The sequence below is a fragment of the Doryrhamphus excisus genome, linkage group LG23 (genome assembly GCF_037039965.1).
Source record: "Doryrhamphus excisus strain RoL-2023G ecotype Guam linkage group LG23, RoL_Dexc_Guam_v1.1, whole genome shotgun sequence".
NCBI classification, from domain to species: domain Eukaryota; kingdom Metazoa; phylum Chordata; class Actinopteri; order Syngnathiformes; family Syngnathidae; genus Doryrhamphus; species Doryrhamphus excisus.
The window spans coordinates 9,549,001-9,567,122 of record NC_136379.1 but is presented as its reverse complement, the minus strand read 5'-3'; the positions used below and the strand labels follow the sequence as shown (position 1 = coordinate 9,567,122).

Here is an 18,122-nt window from a genome sequence, read left to right as displayed (position 1 = left end):
AATGGCATAAAACGCCAAAAATCTTGGATCTCAATTTTTGAAAAAAACGTAAGGGGTTAGTATGTCGTTTTTTTCATTTTTTTCAACTTGCTCAAAATGCACTTTTCTGTTAAAATAAACACGGGAAACCTCACACACACTCAACAGGGGCCCCAGAAGGATCAAAAAATGGCATAAAACGCCAAAAATCTTGGATCTCAATTTTTGAAAAAAACGTAAGGGATTAGTATGTCGTTTTTTTCAGTTTTTTCAACTTGCTCAAAATGCACTTTTCTGTTAAAATAAACACGGGAAACCTCACACACACTCAACAGGGGCCCCAGAAGGATCAAAAAATGGCATAAAAGGCCAAAAATCTTGGGCGTCAATTTTTGAAAAAAAAACGTAAGGGGTTAGTATGTCGTTTTTTTCAGTTTTTTCAACTTGCTCAAAATGCACTTTTCTGTTAAAATAAACACGGGAAACCTCACACACACTCAACAGGGGCCCCAGAAGGGTCCAAAAATGGCATAAAACGCCAAAAATCTTGGGCGTCAATTTTTGAAAAAAAACGTAAGGGGTTAGTATGTCGTTTTTTTTAATTTTTTTCAACTTGCTCAAAATGCACTTTTCTGTTAAAATAAACACGAGAAACCTCACACACACTCAACAGGGGCCCCAGGAGCATCCAAAAATGGCATAAAACGCCAAAAATCTAGGATCTCAATTTTTGAAAAAAAACGTAAGGGGTTAGTATGTCGTTTTTTTCATTTTTTTCAACTTGCTCAAAATGCACTTTTCTGTTAAAATAAACACGGGAAACCTCACACACACTCAACAGGGGCCCCAGGAGCATCCAAAAATGGCATAAAACGCCAAAAATCTAGGATCTCAATTTTTGAAAAAAACGTAAGGGGTTAGTATGTCGTTTTTTTCAGTTTTTTCAACTTGCTCAAAATGCACTTTTCTGTTAAAATAAACACGGGAAACCTCACACACACTCAACAGGGGCCCCAGAAGGATCAAAAAATGGCATAAAACGCCAAAAATCTTGGGCGTCAATTTTTGAAAAAAAACGTAAGGGGTTAGTATGTCGTTTTTTTCAGTTTTTTCAACTTGCTCAAAATGCACTTTTCTGTTAAAATAAACACGGGAAACCTCACACACACTCAACAGGGGCCCCAGAAGGATCCAAAAATGGCATAAAACGCCAAAAATCTTGGGCGTCAATTTTTGAAAAAAAACGTAAGGGGTTAGTATGTCGTTTTTTTCAGTTTTTTCAACTTGCTCAAAATGCACTTTTCTGTTAAAATAAACACGGGAAACCTCACACACACTCAACAGGGGCCCCACAAGGGTCCAAAAATGGCATAAAACGCCAAAAATCTTGGATCTCAATTTTTGAAAAAAACGTAAGGGGTTAGTATGTCGTTTTTTTCAGTTTTTTCAACTTGCTCAAAATGCACTTTTCTGTTAAAATAAACACGGGAAACCTCACACACACTCAACAGGGGCCCCAGAAGGATCAAAAAATGGCATAAAAGGCCAAAAATCTTGGGCGTCAATTTTTGAAAAAAAACGTAAGGGGTTAGTATGTCGTTTTTTTCAGTTTTTTCAACTTGCTCAAAATGCACTTTTCTGTTAAAATAAACACGGGAAACCTCACACACACTCAACAGGGGCCCCAGAAGGATCCAAAAATGGCATAAAACGCCAAAAATCTGGGCGTCAATTTTTGAAAAAAAACGTAAGGGGTTAGTATGTCGTTTTTTTCAGTTTTTTCAACTTGCTCAAAATGCACTTTTCTGTTAAAATAAACACGGGAAACCTCACACACACTCAACAGGGGCCCCAGAAGGATCCAAAAATGGCATAAAACGCAAAAAATCTAGGATCTCAATTTTTGAAAAAAAACGTAAGGGGTTAGTATGTCGTTTTTTTCAGTTTTTTCAACTTGCTCAAAATGCACTTTTCTGTTAAAATAAACACGGGAAACCTCACACACACTCAACAGGGGCCCCAGAAGGATCCAAAAATGGCATAAAACGCCAAAAATCTGGGCGTCAATTTTTGAAAAAAAAACGTAAGGGGTTAGTATGTCGTTTTTTTCAGTTTTTTCAACTTGCTCAAAATGCACTTTTCTGTTAAAATAAACACGGGAAACCTCACACACACTCAACAGGGGCCCCAGAAGGATCAAAAAATGGCATAAAAGGCCAAAAATCTTGGGCGTCAATTTTTGAAAAAAAACGTAAGGGGTTAGTATGTCGTTTTTTTCAGTTTTTTCAACTTGCTCAAAATGCACTTTTCTGTTAAAATAAACACGGGAAACCTCACACACACTCAACAGGGGCCCCAGAAGGATCAAAAAATGGCATAAAAGGCCAAAAATCTTGGGTGTCAATTTTTGAAAAAAAACGTAAGGGGTTAGTATGTCGTTTTTTTCAGTTTTTTCAACTTGCTCAAAATGCACTTTTCTGTTAAAATAAACACGGGAAACCTCACACACACTCAACAGGGGCCCCAGAAGGATCCAAAAATGGCATAAAACGCAAAAAATCTAGGATCTCAATTTTTGAAAAAAAACGTAAGGGGTTAGTATGTCGTTTTTTTCAGTTTTTTCAACTTGCTCAAAATGCACTTTTCTGTTAAAATAAACACGGGAAACCTCACACACACTCAACAGGGGCCCCAGAAGGATCAAAAAATGGCATAAAACGGCAAAAATCTTAGGCGTCAATTTTTGAAAAAAAACGTAAGGGGTTAGTATGTCGTTTTTTTCAGTTTTTTCAACTTCCTCAAAATGCACTTTTCTGTTAAAATAAACACGGGAAACCTCACACACACTCAACAGGGGCCCCAGAAGGATCAAAAAATGGCATAAAAGGCCAAAAATCTTGGGCGTCAATTTTTGAAAAAAAACGTAAGGGGTTAGTATGTCGTTTTTTTCAGTTTTTTCAACTTGCTCAAAATGCACTTTTCTGTTAAAATAAACACGGGAAACCTCACACACACTCAACAGGGGCCCCAGAAGGATCCAAAAATGGCATAAAACGCAAAAAATCTAGGATCTCAATTTTTGAAAAAAAACGTAAGGGGTTAGTATGTCGTTTTTTTCATTTTTTTCAACTTGCTCAAAATGCACTTTTCTGTTAAAATAAACACGGGAAACCTCACACACACTCAACAGGGGCCCCAGAAGGATCAAAAAATGGCATAAAACGCCAAAAATCTTGGGCGTCAATTTTTGAAAAAAAACGTAAGGGGTTAGTATGTCGTTTTTTTCAGTTTTTTCAACTTGCTCAAAATGCACTTTTCTGTTAAAATAAACACGGGAAACCTCACACACACTCAACAGGGGCCCCAGAAGGATCCAAAAATGGCATAAAACGCAAAAAATCTAGGATCTCAATTTTTGAAAAAAAACGTAAGGGGTTAGTATGTCGTTTTTTTCAGTTTTTTCAACTTGCTCAAAATGCACTTTTCTGTTAAAATAAACACGGGAAACCTCACACACACTCAACAGGGGCCCCAGAAGGATCAAAAAATGGCATAAAAGGCCAAAAATCTTGGGCGTCAATTTTTGAAAAAAAACGTAAGGGGTTAGTATGTCGTTTTTTTCAGTTTTTTCAACTTGCTCAAAATGCACTTTTCTGTTAAAATAAACACGGGAAACCTCACACACACTCAACAGGGGCCCCAGAAGGATCAAAAAATGGCATAAAACGCCAAAAATCTTGGGCGTCAATTTTTGAAAAAAAACGTAAGGGGTTAGTATGTCGTTTTTTTCAGTTTTTTCAACTTGCTCAAAATGCACTTTTCTGTTAAAATAAACACGGGAAACCTCACACACACTCAACAGGGGCCCCAGAAGCATCAAAAAATGGCATAAAACGGCAAAAATCTTGGGCGTCAATTTTTGAAAAAAAACGTAAGGGGTTAGTATGTCGTTTTTTTCAGTTTTTTCAACTTGCTCAAAATGCACTTTTCTGTTAAAATAAACACGGGAAACCTCACACACACTCAACAGGGGCCCCAGAAGGATCAAAAAATGGCATAAAACGGCAAAAATCTTAGGCGTCAATTTTTGAAAAAAAACGTAAGGGGTTAGTATGTCGTTTTTTTCAGTTTTTTCAACTTCCTCAAAATGCACTTTTCTGTTAAAATAAACACGGGAAACCTCACACACACTCAACAGGGGCCCCAGAAGGATCAAAAAATGGCATAAAAGGCCAAAAATCTTGGGCGTCAATTTTTGAAAAAAAACGTAAGGGGTTAGTATGTCGTTTTTTTCAGTTTTTTCAACTTGCTCAAAATGCACTTTTCTGTTAAAATAAACACGGGAAACCTCACACACACTCAACAGGGGCCCCAGAAGGATCAAAAAATGGCATAAAACGGCAAAAATCTTAGGCGTCAATTTTTGAAAAAAAACGTAAGGGGTTAGTATGTCGTTTTTTTCAGTTTTTTCAACTTGCTCAAAATGCACTTTTCTGTTAAAATAAACACGGGAAACCTCACACACACTCAACAGGGGCCCCAGAAGGATCAAAAAATGGCATAAAACGGCAAAAATCTTAGGCGTCAATTTTTGAAAAAAAACGTAAGGGGTTAGTATGTCGTTTTTTTCAGTTTTTTCAACTTGCTCAAAATGCACTTTTCTGTTAAAATAAACACGGGAAACCTCACACACACTCAACAGGGGCCCCAGAAGGATCAAAAAATGGCATAAAAGGCCAAAAATCTTGGGCGTCAATTTTTGAAAAAAAACGTAAGGGGTTAGTATGTCGTTTTTTTCAGTTTTTTCAACTTGCTCAAAATGCACTTTTCTGTTAAAATAAACACGGGAAACCTCACACACACTCAACAGGGGCCCCAGAAGGATCAAAAAATGGCATAAAACGGCAAAAATCTTAGGCGTCAATTTTTGAAAAAAAAACGTAAGGGGTTAGTATGTCCTTTTTTTCAGTTTTTTCAACTTGCTCAAAATGCACTTTTCTGTTAAAATAAACACGGGAAACCTCACACACACTCAACAGGGGCCCCAGAAGGATCAAAAAATGGCATAAAAGGCCAAAAATCTTGGGCGTCAATTTTTGAAAAAAAACGTAAGGGGTTAGTATGTCGTTTTTTTCAGTTTTTTCAACTTGCTCAAAATGCACTTTTCTGTTAAAATAAACACGGGAAACCTCACACACACTCAACAGGGGCCCCAGAAGGATCACAAAATGGCATAAAACGCCAAAAATCTTGGATCTCAATTTTTGAAAAAAAACGTAAGGGGTTAGTATGTCGTTTTTTTCATTTTTTTCAACTTGCTCAAAATGCACTTTTCTGTTAAAATAAACACGGGAAACCTCACACACACTCAACAGGGGCCCCAGAAGGATCAAAAAATGGCATAAAACGCCAAAAATCTTGGGCGTCAATTTTTGAAAAAAAACGTAAGGGGTTAGTATGTCGTTTTTTTCAGTTTTTTCAACTTGCTCAAAATGCACTTTTCTGTTAAAATAAACACGGGAAACCTCACACACACTCAACAGGGGCCCCAGAAGGATCAAAAAATGGCATAAAACGCCAAAAATCTTGGATCTCAATTTTTGAAAAAAAAACGTAAGGGGTTAGTATGTCGTTTTTTTCAGTTTTTTCAACTTGCTCAAAATGCACTTTTCTGTTAAAATAAATGGGAAACATCACACACTTTAAGATTTGAAGTAGGAAAAAAAGGCCTCTTACTAGCCCGGGATAGCCGTAGCATGGGTGCGCCTCAATGTTTGCGCCCCAACCAATCACCTCAAAAAAACTGATGAGAAATTAGGAACAAAACCAATGACTTCTGAATGAAAAACTAACTAACTAAAGTGGCAATTAAACAACTTAAATGGCAAACAAATATAATTAAAGTACTAACCAGAATGGATGCTCAAAGTTCATTTTTCACTCGCTATGTCGCTCATTTATGATGTCATCAGCTGTTTCCACTGTGAAATGTCAACACAAAAACACCCTTTAATAGTTTTACACACAAAACAATCCCAAATGAGTGAAATAGTTACCTTTACCTTTAAGACTTCACGAAGACACACGAGGCAGCGAAGACACCACACGGACGCCATTTTCCTGTTTTGCCACAGCACATAAAACACTTTAAAACGTTCAGCAAGACAATAAAAAGTCTTATAAGCATGTTCGCTTTGGTTGGAGTTAAGGTTACATTCGAGCTACGTGTGCAATTAAAATAGCTTAAGAGATTTATTTCGCGTTTTTTTTCTTTAAAGCCACAGTCTCACTTTGTGTGGGTGTGCTTTCATTGCGCATGCGGTGAGCCCCTCCTCTCCTCCCCCCTCCCTTCCTGAGTAAACCGGGGCCCAGCATCTGTTTGTCTTTTCCACTTAACTACCTCTTGCTATATCCAACCTGTACTTATCCCACGCTGACGGCCTTGTGGGAGGGACGTGGGCTCTGGACGTGGACGCTAGACGAGGCATTGACACCCGTAAAGAACAAATAAAAAGGTTATAAAGGAGTTGGAGGATGAGGCGTGGTCGGCCATTGTGTTACATTGAGACAGGCGATTCTCTTTTTAAACACTAGAGGGCGTCCTGGCGCAGAGTTGATGACGTCACGTCATAAAATAAGACCTATTTATGCCCTAAAAAAAGTTTCAAACTTGTTGGAACAATCTTCCACGTATTTTTATTCCTGACATTACAACAACTTAACAAATATATATATATATTAAAAAAAACGTATGAATCAACTTGCCAAAAGCTATAATGGTCCTCTTGTTGAGTTCAAGGGCCTCCCGAGGAATTGGAACCCTCAGTGAATGGAGACCGCATGCACCCACGTTGGGTTCAACGAGGACTCGCAGAGGTCAGCGCGTCTGTAGAAAGCACAACATGTCTGACACTAAATTGTTGAGCTTAAAATAAGTCATCTGGAGAGACGCCTTCATTTCAATTTAACACGGAGTTGTTTATCATGCACATCCGGGGTATTAGCAACCTATTTTAAGCGGTGCATATTTCGGCAATAAATCGCTGAAATGTGGATTCCAAAGCCAGCAGGCGGCGATATAACATTTTTAAAACCACTACAAACTCCTCCTTTCCATGAAATGCGTGTTTACTTCAAAGTAAGCTGTGTAGTAAATGTCAAAAAAGCGTTATATAAACACAAACGCCACAAAGTTACCATCGAGGGCCGCCATCTTTGTTTTGGTTGTGACGTCGTAGGCTCGCGCACGCCCCGAAAATGTTGACAATCTCACCACATATGCACACAGTTTTGTTTTCAAAATGTTAAACATTGATGCACATTTTTTGTGATGGTTTTAACGTATGAACAGAAAAAAATAATTTTTGGGGGATATAAATAAATAAATTGCTCATTTCGATGGCGGTCAGCTATTCCGTTCACAGCCACAAGGGGGCATACTTTGACAGATATTGGAGTTTGTCATCCGCTATTTATTATTATGATGTCATTTTTAAAATGCATTATTTGGTAGTTCACAAAATGTAAAACTTGTCGGACTATTAGAATTCCATTTTTTAATGAAGGAGGCAAGACTGCAACCCAATCCATATCACCATGGCAACAGTGAACTCAAAAGACTATAACAGGGGTGTCCAAACTTTTTACAGCGAGGGCCACATTGGATATATATTTGGAGAAAAACAACTCAGCTTTGTCATATACTGTAGTAGTATATTATTATCTTATAGTATTATTAGTATTAACTTCAAACATTTTTTTTTACTTTCTATATTTTCTACTTTTTTTAAATTCTCTTAAATATTTACTTAATTAGATCTTTTTCCTCAAACAAAAATTACAACTTTTGTTGTTTCTTCTAATATGACATTAAATATTTGTCATTTTTTTAATAATTTCTTTTTCATATTACAACTTTATTCTTGTACTAGTGAGACTTTTAATATTTTCCCTCAATAACATTAAGACATTTATTTAAAAATGAAGTTATTATTATCATTAGATTACAATTTTTTTCTCTTTGATGCCTGTTTGATTGTTGAAATATTGAAAAAATATTGAAAAAAAATATCATGTTGGTTTGAATATAATATAATATTAATATAATATACATACACCTAAAAATAACCTTGATTTGAAATATTCCATTGTAGGCTAAAGTTATTAGTATCATTAGATTACAACTTTTTTCTCTTTATATTTTATTTTTATTATATATTATTATATATATATATTATTATATATATTATATATTATTATATATTTTAATTTTCTTCTTTTATTTTTTTATTTTTTCCCCCATTTTTGCTGTTGTGTTTTTGTTTCACATCCCACAAATGGCCCTCGGGCCGCACTTTGGACACCCCTGCACTCCATGATCATCCGTACATTCATGTCCTGATGAGGGTGACGTGTGGTAAGCTGGAGCCTATCCCAGCCGAGGCAGGGTACCATGGTACACGTATGTATGGCCGCCGTTGACGCTAACGTGCACGTTAGCGGTGCCAACCACGAAAAGTTGATGATGAGGCCGTGACGCGGGCGTGTTCACTCCAAACATCCGCAAGTTGTACAAAAGCAGGCTGTCATAGTGGGGGAAGCGGGTGGGTGTGGTTCTCGGAGCGAGTCAGGTCTGAAAAAGACGAGACGGGAGGAGGCGGCGTCGGCGGCGTCGGCGGCGGGTCGCCGCTGGGCCTCCTCGCCTGGAGGGGGCTCCACCTGCGCGACAGCCGCCTCCTCATGCTTCTCTTCTTGGGCTTACGGGCTCGGCTCCTCCTGTCCTCGCCGCCCACCGTGCGGGCGTGCTCGCTCAGCGTGTCGGAGGACTCGTCGATGTACGCCAGGTTCTCCCCGAAGAAGTCCAGCAGCTGACACGCAGTTGAGGGATCGTCTGCGTTGTCGACGGCGTTGGGAGAGTAAGGAGGAAGAGGAGCAATCGGGGAGTCGGGATGGCTATTTTCTCCTCCACCTTCGAGGCCGCATGCCGCGCGGCAGGCCTGGAACCGCCGGAGAACCGAGAAAGATGAAGACGCGGACGAGATGTCAGACTCGGATCCCGAGATTGAGCCTTCTTCCTGCGCGGCCGCTTCTGGGGAGTCCAGCTCGGAGGCGGAGCGAGCGACGGGCACGGAGAAGGAGCGCATGAGCAGGTGAGGTAAGGAGCGCCGCCCGGCTTCCCGCCGCAAACCGGCACAGGGCTCGGCGGGCTTCGCTCTCGGAATCGTGCCGCCGACTCCGGCGCCGACGACCCTCACACGAGGTTTGGACATCATCATCCTCTCCAGGGAGGAGCTGAGCACCTCCAGGCGGCTCATGGATCCGGAGAGGCCGGCCCAGTGGTTGGGAAGGCGTCCGTTCTCGGAGCCGGCTCGGACCCAGTGTCCCAACGTGCCCTGGGCTCCGCGGCGGATGCGACGGCGCTCGCTTCGCTTCCAGCGGCGGCGTTGCAGCAGGAAGGGGTCGTTGAACTCCAGCGGGTTGGGGATCCGGAAGTCCTTGGACATGTGCTGGGTCCAGTCTGTGGCGTGGGCCCGCAACTCCTCCATCTGCCATCAGAAACGTCGACGTCATCAGCAAACACACATCATTTAATATTTTATACAATATCGTGAAAGACTCCACAGCGCCTCCGCTGGTTGCAGCTCAGAAGTACGCCTCATTTTTGTAGTCATTGCAAAACATGCAATATTGCAATATAAGAAAAAAATATATTTTTGACCTTACTATGTTTGTCCGATATGTTTATCTTACATCAGGGGTGTCCAAACTGCGGCACGGGTGCCATTTATGGCACACGGCTGTGTTTATCATAAAGACAAAATATCAGAACAATACATTCATAATAATATGAAGTTATAATTTTATGATAATAAAGTCCAAATATATGTAAATAAATACAATAAATAAAATAAATAAAATACATATTACAAGAAAAATGTTTTGAAAGTTGAAATATTTGATCAAATAAATCAAAATAAAAAACAAGCAAAAAAAATGTCACCTTCAAAAATGTCGCCTGTTTGATCGTTGAAATATTGAAAAAATATTGAAAAAAAAATTGCACATCATGTTGGTTTGAAAAAAAACACAAAACAATGCATCTCTAATAAACACACACCTAAAAATAAATATAATTCATAATATGAAGTTATAATTTTATGATAATGAAGTCCAAATAAATAAATAAATAAAATAATAACATTAATTAATTCATTAAATAAATAAAAACATATTATTATATTATGTTTTGAAAGTTGAAATATTTGATCAAATAAATCAAAATGAAAAACAAGCAAAAAAAATGTAATCTTCAGGAGAAAAAGAATATAATAAAAAAATATAATATAATATAATATAATATAATATAATATAATATAATATAATATAATATAATATAATATAATATAATATAATATAATATAATATAATATAATATAATATAATATACACCTAAAAATAACCTTGATTTGAAATATTCCATTGTAGGCTAAAGTGGACACCCAGTGTGGACACCCGGTGTGGACACCCGGTGTGGACACCCGGTGTGGACACCCGGTGTGGACACCCGGTGTGGACACCCGGTGTGGACACCCGGTGTGGACACCCGGTGTGGACATCCAGTGTGGACATCCAGTGTGGACATCCAGTGTGGACATCCAGTGTGGACATCCAGTGTGGACACCCAGTGTGGACATCAGTGATGCGGTGAGTGTGCCTCGCCTCAGCGCGGGTCCTCTTGGACAGCACACGCAGCCAGTTGCCGATCATGGTGAGGATGGAGGCAAAGTAGGCCAAACCAAACATGATCCACAACCACACCAGGGGTTTGAAGAAGAACCCGCCCGCATGACTCCCATCTGGACACACAAACACAGACGTGAGGAAGGCGGGGATTTCGCGTGCTGACCTTTTGGAAACGCCAAGTAAAACACCTGGTACGTAGTCTCCGAAGCCGACTGTGGTGAGCGTGATGACAACAAAGTAGAGCGACTCCAGGAAGGACCAGTCCTCGGATTTCTGGAAGACAACCGTGGGCACGGCGAGGAAGATGAGGCACCCGATGAGGATGGAGAGGACGGCGGAGATCACTCGCACGGTGGTGGGTCGCACTTTACGTTTCTAACGCCCAGACAAACAAAGCAGCGTGAGTTAGTGCGGATGTTGCCGACATAGCTAAGACAACAGGGGTCCGGGTCACATGACTTTTGTCATGTGCGGTTATGCTAACTCGTCACGGACACATTATGGCGGATTCGCCTGTTTGCCAGACAATAAGAAGACAGAACAGGCATAAAAAGCCTGCTTACAATATTCTGAATACATAATCAGAGCTCTCAAGACATAAAATAACACCCCTATAGTCACCTTTACATTAGTTTCACCCAATATGTTCACTCCAATCCATATTATCCAATCATATCACAGACACTGGCAACACTACACTCACCAGGAAGAGGGTCTCAATCTTGGCCACCGCCCTGCGCAGCACGGTGCCCATGTGGTCGCCCACTCCGGCCAGCAGGATCCCGAACATGGGGATGCCCACCAGGGCGTAGCACACGCAGAACAGCTGACCGTACCACGTCCGAGGAGACAGGTTACCAAAGCCTGAGATAGAGAGCTTTGATGGTGACGTCTCAGGGGAACGCGTCGAGACACTCGGGAGGCGTTACCTATGGTGCTGATGATGGCGCCGCAGAAGAAGAAGGTCGAGGCGACGTCCCATCGGCTGGTGAAGTTGGTGGAGAGGTTGCTGACCTCCAGGCCGGCTTCCACGGCGGACGCAACTCCCTGCGGGAGCAAAATGGAAGTCTTGGAAAACAGATTGGATACTAATGATAGTCATGAAGGCTGAAAAACAGTTGAATAGTATAATGGGACATTTAAAAAAAGATATATTTATTACATCTAAATATATAATCGTACATTACAGTAAATTAGATATTTTTTTCAGTAAGTTGCCACTCGTTTATAGCAGTTAATTGATTCCGGAAGTGACGTATTAAATGGATCCCCATGATATGTCATTCGATGTTAAGAAATTGATTTTTTTCGTAGTCACACCACAGAAAAAAAATGTTTTTCACTTTCTAAATGCGGTTTTAAGCTTTAGTTACATTTACACTCCTATTTTTCCGTGTTTACACCACATTGAAACTCTTTATGCTAGCCACGGCCGCTAGCTAACAAGCTAACTAGTTTAACTAGCTGTTTGCTAATTTATTTCTTCTAAACGGAAGAAACCAAAAACTTACCACCTCCATAAGGGATCGGAGAACTTTATTTTTTTTTAACTCTATCATGTGGGACATGCCATGTCTGACTTCATGCAATTTTAAGGAAATGTAAAGTAAGCTAATGTCTTTTTCGTGATGTGACCCATTGTCAACGGAGCCATGTTTGAATTATAAATAAAGTTTTCATATATTGTAAATCGCCCCGCTGCCTCAATATACTTCATTGTTTATATTAATTTACTTCAATTATTAATTTATTTACATTAATAAATGTATTACATTGATGTGAAATAGACTACCTTTCGGTATCTAAAGGTATCGCTAATACCAGCCTGACTTCTAATGCAGCATTGGAATGGGAAACAAAATCAGTAGTTTTGCATTACCGCCACCTAGTGGTCAGAATACATATTACTCGTATTTCCAGATGTTTTGACTAATAATAGACCACCAATCACCCTTCAAAAATGTTCATGTTCTGCATTTGAAACTCAGAATGGTTTGTGTGGTGTTATGTGACATAATAAAGTCCTGTGATACCTTCACCAGCTCGTAGAAGTCCCGCTCGCTGACGCAGAAGTGATCATTCAGAAAGTTGTTTTTGGCATCCAGCAGCTCCTGGAACTTGACGCTCTCCTCGGAAGCCTCCAGAGTCTGGAAGACCAACGCTCCCATGCCCAGGTACAGCACGACCCCGAACAAGAGGGCCAGGAGGGTGGTGCAGCGCATTGTTGTCAAAACTGCGGCTACCGCCCCACACCACCCACCCCGGCCGCCCCCCCACACGGCCCCTCGGGGTTAGAGGTCGTGGATGTGGTGGCGCTCGCAGTCAGGATACACGGGGGCACAGCTGGTTGTAAACAGGAAGTTCCTTTTTAGAGGACTACTGTACGTGTGGGCGTGAAAACGTGTAAACATGCAGGAGGGCTGACTTTTATTTATGCGTGTGTGCGTCAACGCGCTGATGGGAAGGTTTCTTCCAAGGATGTTCCCATGAATTTGGGTGAGAAGTCACACATTGATGATGCGGTAAAAAAAAAAAAAAACTTGTCTGTTGTGGGTAACATTTGGTTCAGATGCTCGGTCAGTTAGTCAAAAAATTACTAATGTTTACATGTGCAGATGAGGGAATTATGACATCATTCTGATAAATCCAATAACAATCCGCTAAATTCCAAAAACGATCCAATAAAGCGAGATTACCCATACTGTGCAGGTAAGCGAATGACCAAAACAAACATTGCTAGCGCTACTTGTACCAAATGTTTTGTGATGACGGGAAAAAAAAACAGTCGAGACCTCCGTAGCCGCCCACCGGCTACACGGAGCGCGTGTCCGAATACAGTGCACTTTGCTGGGCCACGCCAGCTGGCTCGTCCCTCTCTATACTCTGGTTCTCAAGACCTCCGTAGCGGTACACCAGCTGATCTGGACATGTGTCCGAATATAGTGCACCTTGCTGGGCCACAAGAAGTGTCTCCCTCCCCTCTATACTCTGGTTCTTCTCGATATTGGTTTGGTAAAAAAATCGATATAGTGCATAGCTAATAGTGCTAATGCAGTATTCTACACCGGCCACTAGGTGTCAGTAATGTTACTGTGATAAAACACAGTAAAATAAAATAAAACACTACTGTTGCTGCAGTAATCCACGTCAAACCCACCTCATTTCCTGTCCGGCCACCACTAAGCCCCCCCGGGGGACTCATTTATATCAACACCGAGAAGCTTGAGTCTTTTTTTTAATGTCTTAAATGGCATACTTGTTCTTATTGTGTTGACTATATCGAATAGTAGCAGTATAAATGTGGCTATAGGGGTGTTAGTTGATGTCAAGAGGGCTCTAGAAGGCTGTAAACCGGTTTTGGAGCCAATCAACCGGCATAAAGGAGAGATTACTGTATTAATTTTTTTTCTGTTGTTGTTGAAGATTGTTCAGCCTTGGCAGAGTCGTACATTCTATTCCACGCCATTCATGTTACGGTTTTGTTTTCTGGGATCGAGAGGAAATTGTGGATTTGTATGAAACTTCCTTTAAAGATGGTAGATAAATAGACGTCGCCGTTGATTCATTTTGCAGGTGAGAAATTTACGCTGGAGCGCCCTTTCTCACACTGAAGAACGTATAAGGACAGCCCACAAAAGCGTCGTACACGGGCAGTGGCCTCCGAAAAAAACACGTTTTTGACATCATGCCATTCACATTTTTAACTTAAAACATTTTTTGTTTTTGTGTTACTACCCCAACCTTCCATAAGTGGGTCAAAAATGACCCGCATGTATTTTCTATGGAATCCAATCGATTCTTATCAACTCCTAAATATAATACTAAATATCATACAAGTGATTATTCCTAACCAAAATGGCAAAATTGGCATAAAAATTCAAATTGGCATCAATTGGCATTGATTCCAGGGTTCGATTCCACCCTTGGCCGTCTCTGTGTGGAATTTGCATGTTCTCCCCGTGCATGCGTGGGTTTTCTCCCACATTCCAAAAACATGCCAGGTTAATTAGCCACTCCAAATTGTCCATAGGTATGAATGTGAGTGTGAATGGTTGTTTGTCTATATGTGTCCTGTGATTGGCTGGCTGGCTGGCTGGCGACCAGTCCAGGGTGTACCCTGCCTCTCGCCCGAAGACAGCTGGGATAGGCTCCAGCATCCCCCCCCCGCGACCCTCGTGAGGAAAAGCGGTAGAAAACGAATGAATGAATATCATTTATATTTAGTTATATAAAATAATATTGTATGTATATATTGTATATGTGTTGTTGTATATATTGTTGCATGTACAACAAACAACATGGATTCCACAACGATATAGCTATTGTTTCCAAACGACGCCGCAAGCTAAATAGCTCGACAAAGTTGTTTTAGTGGAGAATTGCAAGTCACGCAAAATGCGGTAACAGAATAAAGACGCCATCAGTGACGACACTGAAGCATATAGTTCAAGGCTTCGGACCTGTGACCTATTTCCCCGAGCATTTTTTAGCAGAACGCAATTGTTGCTGGTAATTTTATAGCGGGTAAGATGGGTAAACGTTTGATTTATTGTTATGGATTTAATGTGTTATGGTTGCATGCAGTGAGAGGAAGACATTGTCCTGATTTCCCCCCCACACACCCCCCTGACTCAAAAAGGACAAAGACGTTATTCACGAGGTTACCTTGAGGCCTTGTGGTCAGGGGTTCATCCCATGTTAGGTCAGGTGATGAGGGACGCTTGATGGGCCTCCTTCGACGCAGACGATTTGGGACGTGAACTGAACAGCCACAATAAAATGGGGGAGAGCTAAAAAAAAAAAAATAATGAAAAAAATGTCATTAATTATCTTCACTCAAAGCGAAGTCCTGCTTCTCCACGACGTCTTCATATGGACCTACTGACATAGACAGCTGGCGTCCTGAGCTTCTCCGACACTAGACAACAAATGACCGTTCTTGTTATGATACCTGTCACGGAGCGGTCAGGTTGTTTTCTTGAAATATCTTTATAATGACATTTTTTTATCATTTCATATTCCAAGTATTCCTCAAAAAACACGTTTTTGATATCATGCCATTCACATTTTTAACTTACCTTTTATACATTTTAAGAAATTTTAAGAAATCTTCCATAAGTGGGTCAAAAATGACGCTTTCAGGTTGTTTTCTTGAAAGAAATATCTTTGTAATAATTTTTTAAAATAATTTCATATTCCAGGTATTCCTCAAAAAACATTTTTTGATATCATGCCATTCACAATTTTAACTTACCTTTTATACATTTTTAAAAATTTTAAGAAATCTTCCATAAATGGGTCAAAAATTACGCTTTCAGGTTGTTTTCTTGAAAGAAATATCTTTGTAATTAAATTTTTTTAATAATTTCATATTCCAGGTATTCCTTCAAAAAACATGTTTTTGATATCATGCCATTCACAATTTTAACTTACCTTTTATACATTTTAAGAAATTTTAAGAAATCTTCCATAAGTGGGTCAAAACTGACGCTTTCAGGTTATTTTCTTGAAAGAAATATCTTTATAATTAATTTTTTTCAATAATTTCATATTCCAGGTATTCCTCAAAAAACATTTTTTGATATGACGCCATTCACATTTTTAACTTAACTTTTATACATTTTAAGAAATCTTCCATAAGTGGGTCAAAAATGACGCTTTCAGGTTGTTTCCTTGAAATATCTTTGTAATGAATTTTTTTTTTTATAATTTCATATTCCAGTTATTCCTCAAAAAACATGTTTTTGATATCATGCCATTGACACAACACTCGACACTGAATGACCGTTCTTGTCGTGATACATGTCACGGAGCAGCAGGTGGGACACTTCATCGTGAAAGGGGTGCACGGGAGGGGGCAAGTACAGCAACTAAATATCGTATATTTAGTATACACCTTCATAATAATAACAATAACATTAAAATGTCAATGTTGAAATAGTTACAAATGTACTTTTTGCGGCAAAACACACAAAAATTAACACAAAAATGTCAATAAAAGTCAAATTAACGTGATTTTTCTTACCTTGCCTTTGGGAAAAAGTTGAGTGCAAGTCGGTCCAAAGCAACATGTGCTGTTTTCTGACCCCCGCAGCACTCAGTCAGGAGCTGTGTGTGTGTGTGTGTGTGTGTTATGAAAGTGCATGTGTGTTTTCTCCTTGGAAGGTGTTTCCCCATTCTTGGGCTCCTACATCACTCTGACAGGGAGGGGGGGAAGACTAGAGGAGGAGAGAGAGAGAGAGAGAGAAAGGAGGAGGGGGGGGGCATTACGGCACCGTGACCGCACGTTGTCGCAAGAGGAGGAAGCGAGAGGGGTCCGCAGTTTCCTGAGATGTGGGGTTGTAAATTTTAGCTTTTTCCAGATGCTGTCTTTTTTTGGGAAACAAAAAGGCGACACTTATGGCTCTTATGGAGGATGACAAATTGAAAAAAAAAGTTGCTGGAGCCTATCCCAGCTGTCTTCAGGCGAGAGACGGGGTACCACCCTGGACTGGTCGCCAGCCAGCCAATCACAAGGCACATATAGACAAACAACCATTCACACTCACATTCATACCTATGGACAATTTGGAGTTGCTAATTAACCTAGCATGTTTTTGGAATGTGGGAGGAAACCGGAATACCTGGAGAAAAGCCACGCATTCACAGGGAGAACATGCAAACTCCACACAAAAATGGCAGACGGTGGAATTGAACTCGGTTCTCCTAGCTGTGAGGTCTACACGCTAACCACTCGACCGCTGTGCAGCCAAGTAGGATTCATTGATTGATTCATTTTTTACCGCTTTTCCTCACGAGGGTCGCGGGGGTGCTGGAGCCTATCCCAGCTGACAATCACAGGGCACATATAGACAAACAACCATTCACACTCACATTCATACCTATGGACAATTTGGAGTCGCTAACTAACCTAGCATGTTTTTGGAACGTGGGAAAAAAACTGAGTACCCGGAGAACATGCAGTAAATAGTAACCATTTCACAAAAATACACTACTTAATTCAAATGCATTACTCTTTTGAACGCATATCGTTTTGGTAATGGTAATGGTTTCATTTCATTTGAACACACAGAGATGTCCGAATGTGGGATTGAACTCGGGTCTCCTAGCTGTGAGGTCTACGCGCTACCCACTCGACCACCGTGCAGCCCACATAGCACATGATATCCCAACAAAACATAGAATGTGGGCTAATATTTTACATGTTGTTTTCGTTTCCTGATCGGTACAGATTGTTTGGGATTGAGCCCGTTCCGATGCGTCTCGATTGGGATGTGAGGTGCTGCGTCACTACGACAGATAAATGGTTAGCTTGGTTTATATATAGGTCGGTGATGTACGTTTTTGCGCGGAGTTTTTGTTTCAAAGTAAGCGTGTCCTGTTACATGTACTTTTAGCTA

At 40.4% G+C, this 18,122-nt stretch overlaps 1 protein-coding gene across 4 annotated transcripts; it reads right to left on the bottom strand.

Moving 5' to 3' along the window:
- Positions 1-4,959: 4,959 nt before the first annotated feature.
- On the bottom strand, positions 4,960-17,548 carry kcnk4a (potassium channel, subfamily K, member 4a). Of its 4 annotated transcripts, XM_058061732.2 has the most exons (10): positions 16,748-17,548; positions 15,388-15,512; positions 12,756-13,065; positions 11,652-11,769; positions 11,426-11,586; positions 10,911-11,097; positions 10,699-10,835; positions 7,177-9,524; positions 6,042-6,099; positions 4,968-5,960 (listed from the first exon to the last, which is right to left on the bottom strand). In XM_058061732.2, the coding sequence occupies exons 3-8, from the start codon at positions 12,942-12,944 to the stop codon at positions 8,565-8,567; spliced, it is 1,752 nt and encodes a 583-aa protein (XP_057917715.2). In that variant the 5' UTR covers positions 12,945-13,065; positions 15,388-15,512; positions 16,748-17,548; the 3' UTR covers positions 4,968-5,960; positions 6,042-6,099; positions 7,177-8,564. The 4 variants fall into 4 exon arrangements, 3 of the variants coding, with proteins under 3 accessions (XP_078644681.1, XP_078644682.1, XP_057917715.2); XM_078788555.1 differs by having other exon boundaries at positions 4,967-5,960; positions 10,699-11,097; XM_078788556.1 differs by lacking the exons at positions 15,388-15,512; positions 16,748-17,548 and having other exon boundaries at positions 4,967-5,960; positions 10,699-11,097; positions 12,756-14,369.
- Between the last annotated feature and the right edge of the window lie 574 nt (positions 17,549-18,122).